The 20123-nt window shown below is 35.7% G+C and overlaps 1 protein-coding gene and 2 long non-coding RNA genes across 6 annotated transcripts in view; 1 reads left to right on the forward strand and 2 right to left on the reverse strand.

Moving 5' to 3' along the window:
• LOC128246817 (pleckstrin homology domain-containing family M member 2-like) overlaps positions 1–11885 on the forward strand; it is a 64780-nt gene extending 52895 nt beyond the window's left edge. For 2 of the 4 annotated variants that reach the window (XR_008263368.1, XR_008263369.1), the window contains 2 exons: positions 977–1129; positions 1760–2006. Coding sequence is in view for 2 of the 4 variants with exons in the window: in XM_052965278.1 (XP_052821238.1) it covers positions 7283–7378 (96 nt within the window). In the remaining 2 variants the exon portion in view is untranslated. Of the gene's footprint in view, positions 1–976; positions 1130–1759; positions 2007–7282 lie in introns of those variants that run through there. The other 2 variants (XM_052965278.1, XM_052965279.1) reach the window with 1 other exon arrangement.
• Positions 1265–3291, reverse strand: LOC128246820 (uncharacterized). The gene is made up of 2 exons (XR_008263371.1): positions 2103–3291; positions 1265–1856 (listed from the first exon to the last, which is right to left on the reverse strand). It is a non-coding gene; the product is annotated as an uncharacterized LOC128246820 (long non-coding RNA).
• Positions 11886–14979: 3094 nt separating the features above from the next.
• On the reverse strand, positions 14980–20062 carry LOC128246821 (uncharacterized). The gene is made up of 3 exons (XR_008263372.1): positions 19742–20062; positions 15994–16057; positions 14980–15612 (listed from the first exon to the last, which is right to left on the reverse strand). It is a non-coding gene; the product is annotated as an uncharacterized LOC128246821 (long non-coding RNA).
• Between the last annotated feature and the right edge of the window lie 61 nt (positions 20063–20123).

Below are 20123 nucleotides of genomic sequence, written 5' to 3' on the forward strand. Positions count from 1 at the left end.
TCAATTCATTTATTTCAGTAAGTCAGCAGCCAGCTGTTATTGATTTTAATCAGATGAAAAATTAGCTATATACAGTGGCTGGCCCAGTTAGTAGGTTGATTAAACAATATACAGTCGAAACTCGTTATGTTGACTTTTTCGGGACCTAGTGAAAAAAGTCGAGATAACGAAAATTCGACTCATCCGAATTACAAAAAATATCACCAATTGACCTTACGACAGGATTTGATTGACAGGTCCTATCAGCCAATCAGAATGTAGGACTGATAAGCCGTGTTGCTATCCGCCATTTTGTCCGTCAAACTGACCAGAGTCCGTCATATACATGCGCTGGCAATTCCTCGCCTTTTTAAGTATTATGGTAAAAAGGTGTTGTCATGGCACTTGTAATTCGGTTACAAGGTAGCCAGGCCGACTAAAGATGGCTTCTAATTCGTTCCGTATTCGAAACCAGCGAGTTATTTAGAAAAATGCAAGTGCTGAATCAGACTCTGTGGAAGACCTCATCAACAGCTGAACTTGGAAATTTTGAAAGATCGTTCAAAGGCGAAACATCTATACGTCTGTACAAGTATTTTTTTGAACAAAACTACTTATTTCAATCCACTCAAAATTTATTTAATACTGAAATTGTCCGTGCATGACCTAAATAAGTGTTACTATTTTTAAACTATAAACATCGTACATTTATGCTTTGGCTTGTGTTGTCAAATCGGCATTAATGGCCATTTAATATCAGGTTCAACATGGACACGATTGATTTCATTCAAGATAGAGGTATTTTTGTTGATACCGTTATGTAGTTTTTATAAACTGCTTTGCTTTCAAAGTAAATCAGGAAATATCGTACAACTAAATTTTTGTCCGAACCATCGCATGCTTCCGAATCTCATCTGCTCGTATGGTTCCTATGTAAACAAGGGCTTTTGTAGCTGTCATTCCGACACATTTCATAGATTTTTTATTTTCATATCAGCACTTTGTCGACGGGAAATCCAATCAAGAAAACCCTGACCCTCAAGCAGCTACTGTATTTGACCAGCTCACACCAGCTAGGCCTCCTCCAAAATTCAGATAAATATTTGAGCCACCAAAACAAAACGAGAACAGATCGGTCTGAATCGTTAAGGTATTATTTTCTGTATAAAACAAATTTATTTCATTGTACATTTAAATCAATTATTATGTTTATAAGAACTTGATTCTGCCAAACATGTGCTGTAAAGACTTAGACTTATTATGAATAAAGAACAAGTCAAACATGTACATATTTTCATTGTTATTCTTATATTTTGGGCCATTTACGTAAATCTACAATATTTAATGATAGTTCATCCAATGTTCAGAGTCCGGATCACATGCACACTCGATTAACAGTATTCTTAAAGTTGCACTCTCACAGAATTCTAGTTTGACACTTTTTGTCTCAGAATCGGCTTATTTTGGCATTCTTTAAATTAAGACCTAATATATAAATCACAAAGCAAACTTCTCCGAGCCAAAATATGATAAATGCAATCGAATCCTGTGTAAGTTGTCAAAGTGATCAATCTGTGAAAGTGCAGCTTTAACAGTGAAAAATAACTTCTGCTAATGCTATATATTTTAAAATATATTTGCCATTGCAATAAAGAGATATTCACCTACAATATCATACATAAACACCAAAGAAATATCAAAGTTTAAGTAATGTTTGCAAAACAACAATGTATTTAATAAATCTGATATTAAATATGCAACAACTGGTGTTATATTCCAGAACTGGAGCTAACATCATAGAGGTACATCCTTCCAAGAATCCATCAAAACAACATGCTGAACAACTTCAAGAACTCTCTTCAAAAGACCACACTTTCCTGAAATAAATAAAAGATGCCAATATTAAAATAAATCAGTTACATGTATTGTTAAATATTTTAATACTAGCTGTAAATGCTACTGCCTTTGATGTTTGCTTTCTACATGTATATCATAATGAAATATTGACAAGATAATAGCTAATGTTTTGTGGTTGTTTTTCTCTGGACAAATACCGGTAGTCCATTACTTTTGTACAGCAAAGTAAACCTAAATGTAATAAAAAGTTTTAAAATAGGTCCTACCGATTATTTGTAAAACTTGTCATCACTGGTTTTCTCTTGCGGTTGACATTGCCTGGACTGGCAAATATCGTGTGTGTGTGTGGGGGGGGGGCGGTTTCCCGGTCTTATGCTAGGTCTCCTGTGGCGGTAGGCTTGTTGAAGACAATCAGAATACTTTAATGGTGTCAACGGTAAATAGCAGGAGACCCTCCACCAGCCTTAACCGGTAAATGGGGGGAGGGTAGTGTGTGTGGGTTAGAACCAGCTGCCTGGTCAGCTTAGTTGGTTAGAGTGCCGGGCTAGTGTTTTGGTGGTTGTGAGTTCGAGCCCCACACCGGGGGCACTTTTCCTCCCAGGTCTACTTTTACAGCCACAATTTCTGTAAGAACAAAAATCAAAGCATGTGAATGTTTGAGCAATGCAAAAGTTACAGATTGGTATCACCCACGATTGTCACTTGTCAACTATTACATTATTATTCATTAGGGAGAGTGTTCAATCGCTTAGAACTGAAACTTTTTATGCATAACCCCAATAAACCATTTCTGCTCATACTATAGAATACAAGGTTATACTGTATAGCTGGCATGTAACTGTTATTTAATGTCACTTCCGGGTTCCCCATTCGGGCCGTTTATGATTCACTCATATTGTGCGATGATTTAATCTTTGTTTCAACAATACTGTAAGAAGGACCGGTGTTATTAAAAGTTAAACTTACCCTTGTTTGCATTTACAGTATGCGTCACACACACGCTTTTCCTTTGTATCGATGTCAATATTGACAACATGGCGGCTATCCAATTTCCTCTGACTTGGATAGATTTCACCCCGTAAATGTTAGATATCGTCATTTTCTAAAGATATATCGAGCCTTCCGATGTAGCAGCCAGTTACAAATTCCTTTGACTTCTATTTTTTTCGCATTGTAATGTCACATTTATGATAATTTGTCAGGAATATCGGAAAGTGAAACGACGCGAGACGCCATTACTTCCTCGTTTGTTTGACGGACATAGACAGAGTTCGCTCCCTTGATATCAGGGGGCGTGGCTTAGAAGCCGCTGTCGTAAGGTCAATTCCAACACGTGTGAGTCAGATTGATGTCCGATGTTTACATCCACAATTGAACGGTTACATATTTCCTTCGTGAAAACAGCAAATTGAAAATAATAATAATAAAGTGAAACAAAAGTGAAACAAAAGAAGAACAAGAGATGTTTGTCAAATATTATGCCCCCCTGAGCGCCATGTTGTCAGGATTATATGGACAATTGAATGAAATATGCATGGACCGAAATGACAGCTGATTTGTCGCTAACATTTTATGCCGTTGAGGCAGTTTTAAGATTATGACCATTCAAAGTTTGAGGATAGAGTGTGTTATGACCATGACCTTTGACTCTATGACCTCAAAATCCATAGTAGTCAAAAATTGAAATGTTAAGTTTGAGGGCCATGGGTGCAGGCATTGACAAGTTATCACACAGACAAGCATTTTTCTTTCAAGGTCACTGTAACCTTGACCTTTGATCCAATGACCCCTTAAATCATAAGGGGTCATCTACAGGTCAGACACAACTCCAAGTCAAGTTTGAGGGCCATGGGTGCAGGCATTGTCCAATTATCACTTGAAACATTTTTGCATTCAAGGTCACTGTGAACCTGACCTTTGACCCAATGACTCCTAAAATCAATAAGGGTCATCTCCTGGTCAGGCCCAACTTACATGTCAAGTTTGATGATCATAGATTCAGGCATTGTTGAGATATCACTGGGAGAAGATTTGTTAACGTTTTTGCGTTAAAGGTTACTGTGACCTTGACCTTGGCCTGATGACCCCCAAAGTCAAGAGGGGTCATCTACTGGTCAGGCCCAACCTTCATGTCAAGTTTGATGACCATAGGTCCAGGAATTGTCGAGTTTGCTTTCAAGGTCACTGTGACCTTGACCTCTGACCCCTTAAATCAATAGGGGTCATCTACTGGTCAGGCCCAACCTTAAAGTCAAGTTTGAGGGCCATGGGCGCAGGCATTGTTGAGTTATCACTCGGGCAACCTTTTATCGTTCAAAGTCTTTGTTACCTTGACCTTTGGCCCAATGACCCCTAAAATCAATAGGGGCCATCTACTGGTCAGGCCCAACCTCCAATTCAAGTTTGATGGCCGTGGGTGCAGGCATTGTCGAGTTATCACATGGACAACCTTTTACCATTCAAGGTCACTGTGACTTTGACCTTTGGCCCGATGACCCCCAAAAACATTAGGGTTCATCTACTGATCAGGCCCAACCTCCAAGTCAATTATGAGGGCCATGGGTGCAGGCATTGTTGAGTTATCACTCAGACAACCTTTTACCATTCAATGTCACTATGACCTTGATCTTTGACCCGATGAGCCCCAAAAACAATAGGGGTCAGCTACTGGTCAGGCCCAACCTCCAAGTCAAGAATGAGAGCCAAGGGTGCAGGCATTGTCGAGTTATCACTCGTACATCCTTTTACCATTCAAGGTCACTGTGACCTTGACCTTTGGCCCGATGACCCCCAAAAACAATAGGGGTCATCTAATGGTCAGGCCCAACCTCCAAGTCAATTATGAGGGCCATGGGTGCAGGCATTGTTGAGTTATCACTCAGACAACCTTTTACCATTCAATGTCACTATGACCTTGATCTTTGACCCGATGAGCCCCAAAAACAATAGGGGTCAGCTACTGGTCAGGCCCAACCTCCAAGTCAAGAATGAGAGCCAAGGGTGCAGGCATTGTCGAGTTATCACTCGTACATCCTTTTACCATTCAAGGTCACTGTGACCTTGACCTTTGGCCCGATGACCCCCAAAAACAATAGGGGTCATCTAATGGTCAGGCCCAACTTTCATATCAAGTTTGATGACCATAGGTCTAGGCATTGTTGAGTTATCACTCGGACAAGCTTAAAAATTATTTTACCATTAAAGGTCACTGTGACCTTGACCTTTGACCCGATGAGCCCTAAAATCAATAGGGGTCATCTACTGGTCAGGCCCAACCTTCATGTCAAGTTTGATGACCACACGTCCAGGAATTGTTGAGTTATCACTCGGACAAGCTTTGGTCTACCGACGGACCGACCGACCGACATACCGACATGCCTGTGCAAAGCAATATACCCCTGTTCTTCGAAGGGGGGCATAATTATTTGTGTCAAATTTATTTCTTTTACATTTATGGATCACACAAAACACATATAAAACCACAATCGCATACACTTGTACATTGTAAGAAAACGGTATAGCACATATGACAACAACTTTTATAAAATAGCACATTCGTGTTTTGTTTATACACAGAAATATAGCACATCCTCAAAAAGCATTCAAGCACTATTACCGGTATTTATTGGTCGACCAGAGCAGTGGAACTAACATTTGACATTATGAAGTTATTCTTTTGGTGCCCATTCGGGATTGTTATCAAATCAACAAAATTTTCATGTTTTAAACAATACCAAAAAGAGCTTGAGCAATAAATGTCTCTTTAATCTAAAACATAAACAAACAGCTTTTGTTTTTCGCACCTACCAATTACATTTTTGTATCCTCCTATTATGACAGTTTGTTATATTGACACGCACAGTATTTTCCGACATGCCGCAAACCATCATGAATATTTTCACACCTACGACTCTATCTACAGTTCAACATAAAGAACATAGGAAATGTGTGAAATTCGACCACAGGGACTGAAAAACGAGGTCGACATAGCAAAAAAGTCGAGATAAAAAAATCGAAACAAACAGATTTATTTTATATAGAATAAGAAGGAATAAATTCGGGACCGGAAGAAAAAGTCTACACAACCGGAAAGTCGACATACCTGACGTCGACATAGCGAGTCTGGACTGTAATGTAAATTGTAGACCACTTAAAATTTTAAGATTGTACAGCACAAAATAAATGGTTATGTGACTGTGTGGCATCAAACTATTTACTTATGTATGTACATATTAGCCATCTTAACCATTAACCATTAAGTCTTTTTAAACAGACCAGTCATAAAATATTTGATAGTTTACAGAAAACAGTTAAAAGATAACAAGCATTATCAGTAAACAGCTTCGTCTTATGAAAGGTACTGATTGGAAAGTTGAACACAGCAGTTTGGAAATAACGATTGGAAACAATCGGTGTAAAAGTGAAACTAATTACATTTTAAGACAGCTGTGACACACTTTCCATTGTTCATTTAATTGATATAATCTGAATTTTCTGAATTAAGACAATATCTCCATGGCTAATCAGGTTAAGACCAATTATATTGTTCAAACATATTCATGATTTTTTTTAATTCTGAATACGCTTGTATATTTACCAATTGTATCTTTTTGCAGAAATGTTCATATCCTTAAATGCATAGGTCCTTTATTATGAACTGAATCTAGAACACAAAAGATATGAACAGAATACAAGCTACAGTCCACTCAACTATCATGAAATATAGGGAAATTTGGTAAGCTTGATAACTATTTGCTGACTTCAATTAGACTGATCGCTGGTCAGACGCACTGGTTACTTCCTTTTTTTTCAAGGGAAAGCACTGTGCTTTAAAATCCCTGCATATTCATGTGGGTACCTGTTTTAACGATGAGAAACACAGAGTGCAAGTCTCAGACTTACTGCAATTATGAGATTACTGAAATAGGCAGACATATATAAACTCAAAGAAGGTGATAACTGCATAGATATCAACCTTTTGTGTATGGAACATTTTTCATATCTCCGAAATTGTCCCACAAACATTTAATGTGAAATGACTTATTTGCTTCCATTCTGTTGGAAGGTATTCATGTTTTATTAAATCTCTAACATGTTTCTGACAACATAGTGCTCTCTTGATCTAATATGTTTTACCGCGGTTTATGAATATTTGTCATCCCTGCTTATTTTAATCACTTATTTGAGCGTTTAAATTTATGTTTACCCTCATTCAAATGATGATAAAAATATATTCTCCCTTGATTCATATTCAGCTGAATCTTTAATGCATTGCATCAAAATTCTTCTTGTTAATTATAACTTTGATCTGAATAGTTTTTGTAAGCACTGGTCAATCCTTGGTGGACTGTAGTAATTTGATCAGTCTATCATCTGAAGCAAAAAAATGTCATGTTTGCTTGCAAAACTTCATTGTTCATAATGTAATCCATCCTATCTGTTACAGGTGGCAGTTCCAGAGCTCCCTGTAGATGATTTCAGCTTGCAAAAGAAGTGTTCAGACATGGCCCAGCACCTCAGACAGACCCACCCCATACCCTAGGCAGGCACCATCTGCTGTTAAACTGTCAAAAGCTTCCAGTTGTTTGTGTGCACTATTATATATAACAAGTTACATTAGCCATACAAGCAAGATAACTTCACATTAAAAAAAATGATATAAAAGAAGAAATAAACCTTGTATTTCCTAATTAAAAGACTACAAAACAGTACTAATGTTTTGAAAGGGAATATATAATAGATATAAGCATTAATATGTTTAAATTGCATTACCGTGGTATATTTTTGTGTGGACATTCAGAAATAAGGTTGTCAGTATATGGTTCGAAATCATTTCATGTTTAAGTAAACTTCATCAGTGCAATCCTTATGGTGCTGGTGTATTCTGTCTGTTGTATTTTAAAAGTGCTTATCACCAGAGATTACAAAAGAGCTTATGGCTACATCATTTTAAAAAAATATCAGGTAAAAGCCACGGTCTTTGATCTTCCCAAGCATTTAGTTTGACAGGAACTATTACATTTGAAAAAAACCCAGCAAGAGTAAACTCTTCCCAAGCTTTCTTCTACCATTAGTCTAATTCAGGCCGAGTAGAGACTTGTAATACAATATTTACACCTGAACTTCCATTCCTTAAATGAACTGCCTTTCAGCAATTGCAGTTATCATCCAATGAACGCACCATCTTTGGATATGTTCGGATCACAAATCATCGCATAACAATATACATGGAAAGTGTTGTGTCAGCAGGTCCTGTAAAAATTAAATCAACATTTAAGAAAGTGTTAGTTTATGATATCTTCAATGTATTATTGACATTTGTGTTTCAATTTTATGTTTAAAACTGATTTTAATTGGTTGATATTTTCCAGCGTCATTATGGCGTCATTAGATATAAACTGTTTCCAGTTATAGTCGGGTCGTTCTATTTACAAGATGGGTGAGAAAAAGTTACTTTAAGGTTTTCTTAAATAGAATGAAGTATTTTTTCAACAATTCAAATAAAATAATGAGCTATTGGTGCAAATATAAGTAATAAAATTGCAGGATTGATGTCATTATTTGGGATATGAACGCAATTGGGCTAGTCAAAGTACATGTTCACACCCCAATAATGACATCAATTCAATGGCATAAATGTTTACTGTCCAAGCAAAGGAATAAAGCTGGTAGAAGTTTAAGAGATGACACTTGTGGATTTCATTTCTGTATGAATAAGTCAAATTGAAACCTGACATTGTTGTCTGAATATGCGGTTTGTTCCTAAGGCTTGGGATTATCCGGAATCCAGATTTTCTGGAAATGTATGGCTAGTCGAGCCAGTCACTTTTTAAACTTCTTTTCCAAATACTATAAAAACACCTTAAATATATTTTAATTCATATGTTCAGGTATCCTTTATTAGTGTGGTGAAGCTCTTCTAACATTTCCATTTTTGTATTACATACCAGTATATTTTAACATGGTTGTATATGTTGTAATTATGTGTGGGTTTGTGCAATAACCACGTTGAGCTTCAAATTGTAGCTGTTGTGCTTTTATGCAGCTTTTTGCTAAATTTCTTTTCTGTATTGATGACAGAATTTGTTATATACAAAACATTTATTTATTCTTTGGAGTATGAATGTGTTAGTACCTCTACATAGTTTGTTTTATACCCCAACAAATGAAGTTTGAAGGGGGAATATTGGAGTCACCCAGTGGTCGGTTGGTCCTTTGCAATTTTTCATGTTTGGAGCATAACTTGAAAACTAATGGATATAATTGGATTAAACTTCATACAAAGATAGAACATATTGAGTGGAAGTTAGGTGTTCAGTAACCATAACTCGGTTTTAGCTAATTACAGAGTTATTTCCCTTTGATAACCAGATTTTCTCAAAGTAAAACCTGGTTATTAGAATTAAAGACTTTGTTGTTCAGGCAGTTGGCATTAAACTTACTTAGGGTATCAAATGATTTTAGTTTGGTTTGACATAAAGTAACCAGACTTGGTATATAGCAACAGTTTATTGAGGCCTTTTTTGTGCTTGTGTTTAGAGACTTAGGGTCACGGTCACTGTTGCTAAAAAATAGAAAAATTGTTGGTTGAAATAGTGTGACCAAACTTGGTTTGTTGGAAGAGTTTAAGGAGATGTTCATAGAATTACATTTAGTGGCAAAGGGTTAAGGTCAAGATCACTGTTTTTAAAAATAGAAAACAGTTGAAACTGAATCTCACAACAAAGGCTGAAGTTCTTCAGTCAATTATTGAAAACCTGGTTTGGTCCCGTTGTGGCTTTTGTTACTTTTTCTTGTCCTGATCATAACTTGAAAACTACCAGAAAAAGCACAACAAGAGCAACTGTAGTGTATATGAACCATAACTCTTTAACTTTAAGCAAATTAAAGAGGTTTTTTTCTTGAAAACTGTTGGATGGGATTTCAATCAATATCATGTCATTGAAAAGCTCAGTAAATGGGAGTGCAGTGTACAAGAACCATAACTTTGTTTTAGCAAATTACACAGTTTAATGCCCTTTTTGGTTGTCAAAATTTTGTCTCGACAATAACTGGAGGAAATTTTTTGAAACTCCATACAATGGTAAAGCTAAGTGACAGGAAGTGCAGTGTACAAGAATGTAACTGTATTTTAGCTAATTATAGCCTTTCTACCCTTTTCTACACCGGAGCATAGATTTTAGATTACTAGATTTAAAACTTCATACAATGGTAAAGCACAATGTAAGGCAGGTCATTGTATGAGAACCATAACTCTGTCTAGCCCTTTGTTACTGTTTCTTGTGATAGCAGTTTGAATAAACTTCCAAGATCCAAGTTGGTGAGATGAATGCATGCAGTTTAAGCAAAGGATGTTTGATTGTAATTCATGAAGATTTCTTGTGCTTCTTTGTTTATTTCTCTGCAACCCAAATTTTGTCCCTCAGCATAACTGAAAGACATATGAAAAATTGCAATGTAAGCCTGTTCACTGCATAAGATAAAAATCAATCATTTAAAAAATGAACAAAGAAAAAAACACCCTCCCCTTGTCATTTTAAGGTTGTATTTCTAAATAATTAACTGCCATGTCCTTTCAAAGAGACAATTGGAAGTATTAATAATAGCATCCTGTGATTTCTGTAGTTGATTTTGTTATTGGGTCTTGAATCTTGATGGTTTGATATGATAATATGAATATATCTTTCATGACGCTTTTGTAATGGCAGTTATCAAACATTTGCAGATAGCAATCTTGTCATTTGTTTTTTTCCCTGAAAGTCGGCATAATAGAATGGCATCATCTGACCATCCCGCTTGTTCGAACTGTAACATTATCTTAACCTCTAAGGTCAAGATCACACTTAGTGTTTGTTTAAAATGGAATGCTGCATTTGAGGACATTGAGTATAGGTGGTCATGTCCAGGCTGTTACTTTCTTTTGTATGCACAGTTTTGAAAATAACTTGTCACATGGGATTGTGTGTGAAATAATAAAACAAGGTTTATTAGCACAACTGGTGTCCCTACCTTTAAGTTGAAGGTCACACTTAGTGTTTTTTACTATGGAATGCTGCATATAAGGACATAGATGATAGAGTACAGGTGCCTATGTCCGGGCGGTAACTTTCTCTATTATGGATAGATTTAAAAATAGCTTGGATAGATTTAAAAATAACTTGCACATGTTTTGACATAATAAGACAAGGTTTATGAGCACGACCCATGTTCACACCATTAAGTTCAAGGTCACACAAAATGCTTGTTTACTTTGGAATTTTGCATATAAGGACATAATGTACAAGTGGTTGTTTCTGGGCTGTAACTTTCTCTGGTATGGATATATTTTAGAGTAACTTGCGGCATGTGTTTGACATCAAGATGACGTGTTTCATGCAAGACCCATGTCCCTAACCCTACGTTCAGTCCATCTTTGCCTCCAGCTCAATTCCCTTCTTTATCCGTACATTTCATTGCAATTTTTTTCCCTTTCTAAATGACCCTTGAATCACACTCTAGTACTGCTTTGGGGGAATTCATCACTTACAGTGATGGCTCTTGTCATATTATTTATTTGGATTTTATTAGTTTTAAATCCTTTCTATTTCTAAATTCAAGTCAGATTTGTTACTAAAACATTGAACAAAAAACATTAATTCTTTGCATGATGGATGCAGCTATGTTTCATTGCTTACCTGGCCTAAGGTGTCATTGTTAAAACACACACTATTCTAAACTTTTAGCTTTTTCAAATAATTTTACAACTCATTTATTCTCAAATGTTCTTAGGCTGCTTAGGCTGTATTATGTCCCCTGGATTGTCACAGATTAACAAGAGTTCTTTTCCATTTTATAACTGTACATGAGTGTTATGTTGTCTACATGATGTTGTGTAAAATAAACAAAAACAAGTGTCATATGATAATACATATTTATCTGAATGAATTGACAATGATTTCACACTCATATTATTATACTATTAATTTCATCGAGTTTATATGTGCAATATTCTAATGATATTGTTTATGGCTTTGTTCATAAGTAATCTAATAAAATATAAAAAAAGGAGGCATTGGGTTCCTATTTCTGATTGCGGTCTATATGAAATCATTGGCAAATGATTATGTCTCCCCCATTCATGGGGAGACATATTGTTTTTGCTCTGTCCGTCAGTCAGTCAGTCAGTCAGTCAGTCAGTCCGTTAGTCTGTATGTCACACTTTGTTTACCCTCAATAACTATAGAACGCTTAGACCCAGGAACTTCATACTTGGTATGCTGGTTGGTCATGACTAGTAGATGAACCCTATTGATTTTAAGATTAGTAGGTCAAAGGTCAAGGTCGTCATGACCTTTAGGTGAAGAAACGGTTACCGCTCAGTTACTAAAGAATGCTTGCACCCAGGAACTTCATACTTGGTATGTAAGTTGGTCATGTACATTGGAGATGACCCCTATTGATTTTGTGATCAAGTTAAGGTTTACATTTTCCAAGATTAATCAACAACACTTTCTTCTCTTCCTCAGTAAGTGAATATATATATATAAATATATATATCTAATTTAAACATGAATATATACTATATGGCACCATTCAAACTATGTACTCCTTAAAGTTGAGCGCAAAATCTGTAATACTGATGACTTCACATTCGGTACTAGACCAAGTACCAGTTTGAATCATATTTAGTAACAGATCAAGTACCAGTTAGAATATAAGCACACTTTGAAACTGCTTTGAATATAACATATTGTTGGTACATGATATGAATTTAAGATCAGTAGGTCAAAGGTGAAGGTTACGGTGACCTTGAGGAAAAAACAGTTTCTGCTCAATAACTAAAGAACACTTAGAGCCAGGAACTTCATATGCAAGTTGGTCATGATTAGTAGATGACCCCTATTGATTTTGAGATCACTGATCTTATGCAGTAGATGTTCACTATTGAATATGGGTGAATAGGCCAAACTTCAAGGTCACCGTTGGTTCCTCTACAGTCCAAAAGTACAAATTTCATGTCAATCAATCATTAATTCTCAGCAATGACCACCCAATTGGGGAGACAATCGCTTTTTCAGAAAAAGCAGTATCTATTTAATGCTTGTTGGCAGTGTTTTCCTCCCAATGTATTACAATACTACTGGTCTCTCAGTTATCGATCAAGGATAGTTAGTCAAGTTTGAGTTCATAAAATAATTATTATACACCCTTTTACAAAGTGAAGAGGGGGCTAAGTAGGAATCGCACACATCATCATGTCTTTCCATCCCATTTATGTCTGGTCCATATCTTTCTCATTCATGGTCAGATTTTAAATTATTTAGGAAAAGTGACAGTAGTATGAGGATATGTCATGCTTAAGCCCTTGTTCCTTCCGGCTTCGAGGTCAAGGTCATAGCAACCTTCTGAACTTGCTATAAAAGCCTTACTGATAATAGTTTGTGTCCGGTCTCAGTCATGGTCAGATTTTAAAATTATTTGGCAGGATGTGATGTGCTTAAGACCCCCTGTTTCTACCTTTCAGGTCTAGGACACAGCAACCTTTGGAAGGTAGTATACTTTGCTATATATAAAGTCTAACTGATAATAAATTGTGCTCAGTCCATGTCTTTGTTGTACAAAGTCAGATTTTAAAATAATTTGGCAGAAGTGACCACTATAGTATGTAGATGTGTAGTGCACAAGACCCATGAACATACCTTTGAGGTCAATGTCACAGCAATCTTCTAAACTTAGTATGTTTTGCTATATAAACTTTCTGTTGATAATTCTTACCGAGTACATATCTTTGGCATGCATGTTTGGATTTTAAAATAAATAGCCAGAAGTAACCACCATTATATAAGGATGAGTCACACACAAGACACATGTTCGTACCTTTAAAGTCAAGGCCACTGCAAGCCGCTAATCTTGATCAGTTTTTTCTGAATTAGTAGTCAGAGGCGGTAATCACGTGGTACATTGTTTTGATACCAAGCACTTACAAAATGCTGCTCCCAGTGAGATGATATGTATTTTTGTTTATTTTCTCTCCATAATTAAACAATTAAATTTCCTAACATCAACCATTTCCAGCGCCCAATTTTCCCTGTAATATGGTACCTTCATTTTGTCAGACAGTTCTGTAGTTTATTTGGAATGCGTGTCACAAGTTTTCAATTGAGGCGAAATGCGGAAATCTTTGAACCGAGCATGAACTGTCCATTTTTTTTCTAAATTTCATCATTTATATATGCAATTTCGTTTACAGAGCTATTTAAGAACATTGCATGTAGCCCTATCGATATGCCCTAAGTTATGTTACCATAGCAATGTACGCATTTTGCCGTAATAACGCTTCAACCGTTTTTCGAACCAAGCACTTACGAAATATTATTCGAACCAATCACTATATAATTTTTATATTGTTGCAGAATATGTTATGCCGACATTGTGGGAAAACATACAAGACCAAAGGCGCATTAAGTATACATTAAAGAAAACCTACAGGCTCAGCACCATACAGTTGCTGTGAGCTTATGTTCTTTAGCCAAAGCCACTCAAAACGCCACTATCCGTTACAGACTGCCATATTTCGAAGTCGTTACATTTATGTTTATGCATATAAAATATTAACTTAAATATAAAGAAATATTTTAAATGTTACAATTTGCAAATACAGGATACAAATATTCTTAAAATAGTGCCCATAGCGAGGAAATGCAGAGCCAGTGTACCAACTGTGACAAAGTGTTCGCCACAAATGGGGATTTGTTTAACCATCGGAGAATGGTACATACAGACGCCCAGATCGAATGTGAAATTTGTGGTGCTAAATACCACATTCGACAAGATCTGGTGGTTCATCTGTTATTCCACCGAGGGGAGGAAATGTAGCTATGGTAAAGAATACGCTTCACGTTGCGGCCTGAGCTACTATAGAAGCGTCCAGAAGTGCGCAAATAAGTGATTGAGTGAACTGTTTTTTTTATATTTTTTAAACAGACTAATGTTATCATCTGCTTGCGATGATCGGTTCTTAACCCAATTGAATGTTATATCAATCTGTGATAATCTTCAGTTTATGTTTGCGATTTGTAATTACTATGTTAATGATACAGTTCGCGATTTTTGTTTAATTGCTGTAATATGTTCATGGTTGTATGTTTTGCATAAGTCAAAGTATAATTTTACAATATTTATTACATGAATATAGCATGTTCATGTTAACAATGGTTTACACACATTCTATACATACACTCATACTGTTACGTTAGTTATGTGTGTTGTTTTCACACTGCATGCTTTTGTCATAAAAATAATGAAAATAAACATTTATTCGAATTGATTATTTGTTCCTTAGCCATTACCCGAAACTAATACTCTTAAAGTATAAGAAATTTATAAGCTAACTGTTAATTGATATAGTCTGGATGCTATAAAATACAATATTTTAAGGTATGCAGATCAATAAGAGACAATTCGACAGGCGCATACAATGTTATGAGCTAAAATGTATAGCAACATATATTCTCTTGGTTTATTTTAAACGTTAAAATATGCGAAATATTGTACTCAGTAGAGATACAATGTACAATGATGTTCAGTACACTTCACAATGAATAAATACTATGGTAAATCGTTATTTATTCAAAGCCTATCCGTTTTGTAGTAGCCATTTTCGAGTCATTTCTACTGGCTTTCTCCTAATGCACACCCAGATTGCCCTTTAGCAAGGCGTTTCTATCTGTTGAAACAGTCGTATATTTTCCGGCCTGGCAACCATTTCTGTGCTGATAAGTCAAATGCATATGATACCTGTTAATTGAAAATACATGAGTTTAGTTATGATTTAAAATAAACGATCACAACAAAATAGTACTTATGAATGAATTGTTGAGTTGTATACAAAGAAATGGCCATTATATTATGCAAGTTAATGTATAGACGAAAATAAAACACCGCCAACATGGTGCAGTCATTGCAGAAACATTTCCTGATATATTTTTTATATAACTTTAAATCCATATCTTCGATGAATGTTTTAATAGATCATGATTTTCAAATAACTCTGAGCGGAGAAATTGTGTTATTTTGTTTTTAAATAAGAGTTTTACCATAAAAATAGCAATGCCCGGACTGTTCAATAAAATTCTTCTTGAAATTAAATGGTATAGTACATTATAAGACATTTACAACCTTTATAGTACTATGCTTCAGGAGTAGTATGCGTTTCCAGCTGTTGAACAGCTTGTTTATCAGCCTGAAAAAGAAATACATTAAGCGTATAAAATGATGATGTGCATGGTTCGAATAATATTTCGTAAGTGCTTGGTTCAAAAAATGGTTGTAGTGTTATATCCGCAAAATGCGTACGTTGCTATGGAAACATATCGATAGGTGTAAGGTCAATGTTTATGAATAGTTATGTAAGCATATATCACGGACGAAATTTTGAAAAAATGGACAGTTCATGCTTGGTTCAAAGATTTCCGCATCACATTTCGCCTCGATTGAAAACTTGTGACACATATTCCAAGTAAACTACAGAATTGTCTGACAAAATGAAGGTACCATATTACAGGGAGAATTGGGCGCTGGAACATGGTTGATTTTAGGAAATTAAATTGTTTATAGTGCTTGGTATCAAAACAATGTACCACGTGATTACCGCCTCTGGTAGTACTGATGATAATTTGTGTCCGGTCCAAACTTTTTTCATTCACATTTGGATTTCGATACTATATGGAAAAATTTACATCCATAAGATAAGGTTCAGGCAGTATTTCTGTGCGCCCCTCTAAAATCTTTTAAGTTTTATTTCAATATTGGTATTTATGCACAATTTCTGCCTCGAGTTGTTAAAAATTTATGGAGGGAGTACCCCCCTAAAAGTGCCCGCCAACATTTAAAATGATATAAAATTTTGGTAATGAGGGAGAGGCGCATGTCATAATGCTATGTATCAACGTTTTTTTTGTTATCATACATTTTTATGCCCCCACAAAGTGGCGGCATATAGGGTTGCCCTTGTCCGTACGTACGTCTGTCTGTCTGTACGTACGTACGTCCCGAAGATTGTTTCCGATCTAATTCTTGAAAACCGTTTGTCCAATCCTCACCAAACTTTAAACACATGTTTGTGACCATAATATCTTGATCAAGTTCCTTAGCCATGGAAATCGCTTTTGTCATTTAGGAGTTACGGCCCTTTATTTGCAAAAAAAGACTTGAAAAATACGTCCCGAAGATTGTTTCCGATCTAATTCTTGAAAAACTGTTTGTCCAATCCTCACCAAACTTTAAACACATGTTTGTGACCATAATATCTTGATCAAGTTCGATAGTCATGGAAATCGCTTTAGTCATTTAGGAGTTACGGCCCTTTTTTGCCAAAAACAAAAAATCGAAGTGGGGGCATCCGTGTCCTATGGACACATTTCTAGTTTCTACTGGGTTACATCTTATCCCAGTCATGACCAATGACAACTGAAATTTTGAATGAATAGCGTTATGCCACCCTCCAATGAATCAGAATGATTTACATAGTAACCTGGATTTCTAAAAATAGATTACTGAATTATTTGTACGAATGTACTGTACATCCAAGATTTGCCTCCCTTTGTATTTTCCCCTGTTAATCCGCATGATTTGCAAATGTGATAGCATGTATCTGATCTGTTTTAATTTCATCTCATGTCAACCATAAAACATTGATTAAAACAAAAATAACAAATGTAGAGAAATATGTATATTTGCACAATGAATTTCTGCAAAATAATATGAACATGTGAATTAAATTCAAATCAAACAGTTAGATAATGTACATGTATATAAATGTGCATATAACAAGTATATATAACAACATACCTATAATACATAAATATGTGTTTCGTGGTTAGACACAATAATTTTTTTTTTATTATTTACAAGACAAATCTGAGCCATTGTAATATGATAACAAGACAAATTTTAATGCGAGACATCAAAGAACAGAATGAATCTATAGGTTAAAATGTGGATATATATTTATTTTTTACATAATCAATTCAAATAAAGGTAAACTAAAACATATATGCATAAACATTCTAATAAGTGATAGAAAAAAACAGCAATTTGGGATAAATGTGGAAAATGTTCCATACACATACATTCGATATCATGTTCATACAAGTACTTGCAAGTATGTATACTAGCATTTCAGTAAACTGAGCATTATGCTGATGTGTTATGGCGGACATATGGGGTTTCTTTGAATGAAATACTTACATGCTCTAACGATCCCAATATTGAACGAGTAATGCCCTGAATGTTTGTTTGTGTTTTTAAGTTTATCAAGGTCTCCCCACGCCTTACGCTATCATTACTTAAATTTTGTTTAAATGCCATAAATGCCATAAACGACATGAGATAGTTCCCAGTCAAATCTAGATGTAGAAACTAAGTGAGATACAAGATATCCCAGTTCTCTGTGAATATTTCTTGTTTCTTTGAGCTGTATAGCACGGAAACATTGGATACAACTTCCTTGGGTTTTACTTGTACACCATTTCCAAGTACTACCCTTTAAATGCCCAGCACTAGGAAGGGAAGCTAACAGTGCCATAATTATATTCTACTTTCGGTTTGACATGGCCGGGGTATTAAACCCCCAACCTTTGCGCATACATAATGGAACCATTGGAGCGGTCAAATTGCAGAATACTAGAAGTGTCTCTACTGTTATGCTATAACATATTCTAATGGTACCCTGTGTTTCTTATTGATAAAACTTCACTTAAAAACGCCTTTTAAAAAAACAATTTTCGAGCAAAGCTCTTTCCCTTAACAAAGACAAATAACAGCAAAAGGAAGCAAATAATTCTGATGTTTTTTGTTATAGCGATTCATCATTTGTGTGGTCACTATCGATACAACTTGGATTTCTCCATCAGTGTTGATGGCCTACTTGTTATCAGAAATGTTTATGTAAAAATCATGTGAATAAAGCTTTGAAATTTTATATTTCTTGAATTTAAATTAGTCAATTAAATTCGTGTTTTAGCAATTATATATTTTATCAAATACACATGTACATCAATTTGGTGTGGTCTTAGTTTTGAGTTTGACTTAGTAATGCACCAGTCAATTGTAACCCCCCTCCCCCCCCCCCCAGGTCCGGGGAAATGGGCTGTGTTTTTACCTTTCAGGTGGCCCGCAGTGGGGCTTACCTAGGGTCCCTTGGGTGCGGGGGCATTAGGCAGGGATTTTACCATCAGTTCATCCCCGCATGGCAGGGATTTTACCCGGGGTTGGCTGGACCGAAAGTCAAAGTCCCCGCTATTCCCCGGACCTGTGGGGGGCCGTGGTTACATTTGACTGGGGCATAAGCACACAATTGTAAACAATTGCAAACTTAATAAAAGTACTGTAAGTGCTGCTTGGGAATGTTTGCATTATGTTGCCTCTCGAGGCATAATGCAATTTGACAATGGTATGGAAAACATTTTCAGAACGAATTATTTAAATTTCCAGTATATATGGTTATGAATAATGTGTGATCAATGTGCAAAACATCCAAGTTTCATGGTACATCATGTATGAGGCATCAAAGTTCCATATTCTTTTTCATTTTGTGTAGATATGAACTTTTCAATCATACACATTTTGCCTGTCACAAGTCATTTATGTATTTTCGACTTAATGGTTCGAATGCATGTATAACTTATTTAACTATAAACTGGGAGTAGGATTTGTTATTGATCCCAGCTACAAAAGCAGGATACATCACCTTCCAACAGTACTTTCAGTACTTTGATTTTTTTAAGGGCTAGTATGAAAGTAGTTCTATATAAGATACCGTTCTTTGATAATATTTCGATACTGTTCTTAGAAACAATTTTGGATTGGTGCAGATTTTAATGTTGTATGAAAAATCCAATCATTTCATTTGCTTCTTCAAAACTACCTGATACATATTTGTAGCTAAACATGACCGCAGCCACATGATTGGAAGACATGTTTCAATGATTCCACTGTACTGTAACAATATTCCATGACTGGCATGAACATAATCCCAAGTATAGTCGAAATGAGCTTATGCGTCAGTGAAAGAGACAGTACATTTCCAACCTTTGCATATACAGTACATACATGTACGTTATGACCTGAACAAAATTGCATGACCTATATTTTCGCATTCACATCTTTCCGTATTCCGTATTGCTATATTCTTTCATTTTATTCAAGGTTCATGCTACAGTTTCGACATTTTATTTTTTTCACTAAAGTAAAAACACGTTCCTTCCAAATATGACAGTGTTTACAATTTCCAGTATAGTAAACAAATG

Source organism: Mya arenaria, chromosome 9 (assembly GCF_026914265.1).
Source record: "Mya arenaria isolate MELC-2E11 chromosome 9, ASM2691426v1".
Taxonomy (NCBI): domain Eukaryota; kingdom Metazoa; phylum Mollusca; class Bivalvia; order Myida; family Myidae; genus Mya; species Mya arenaria.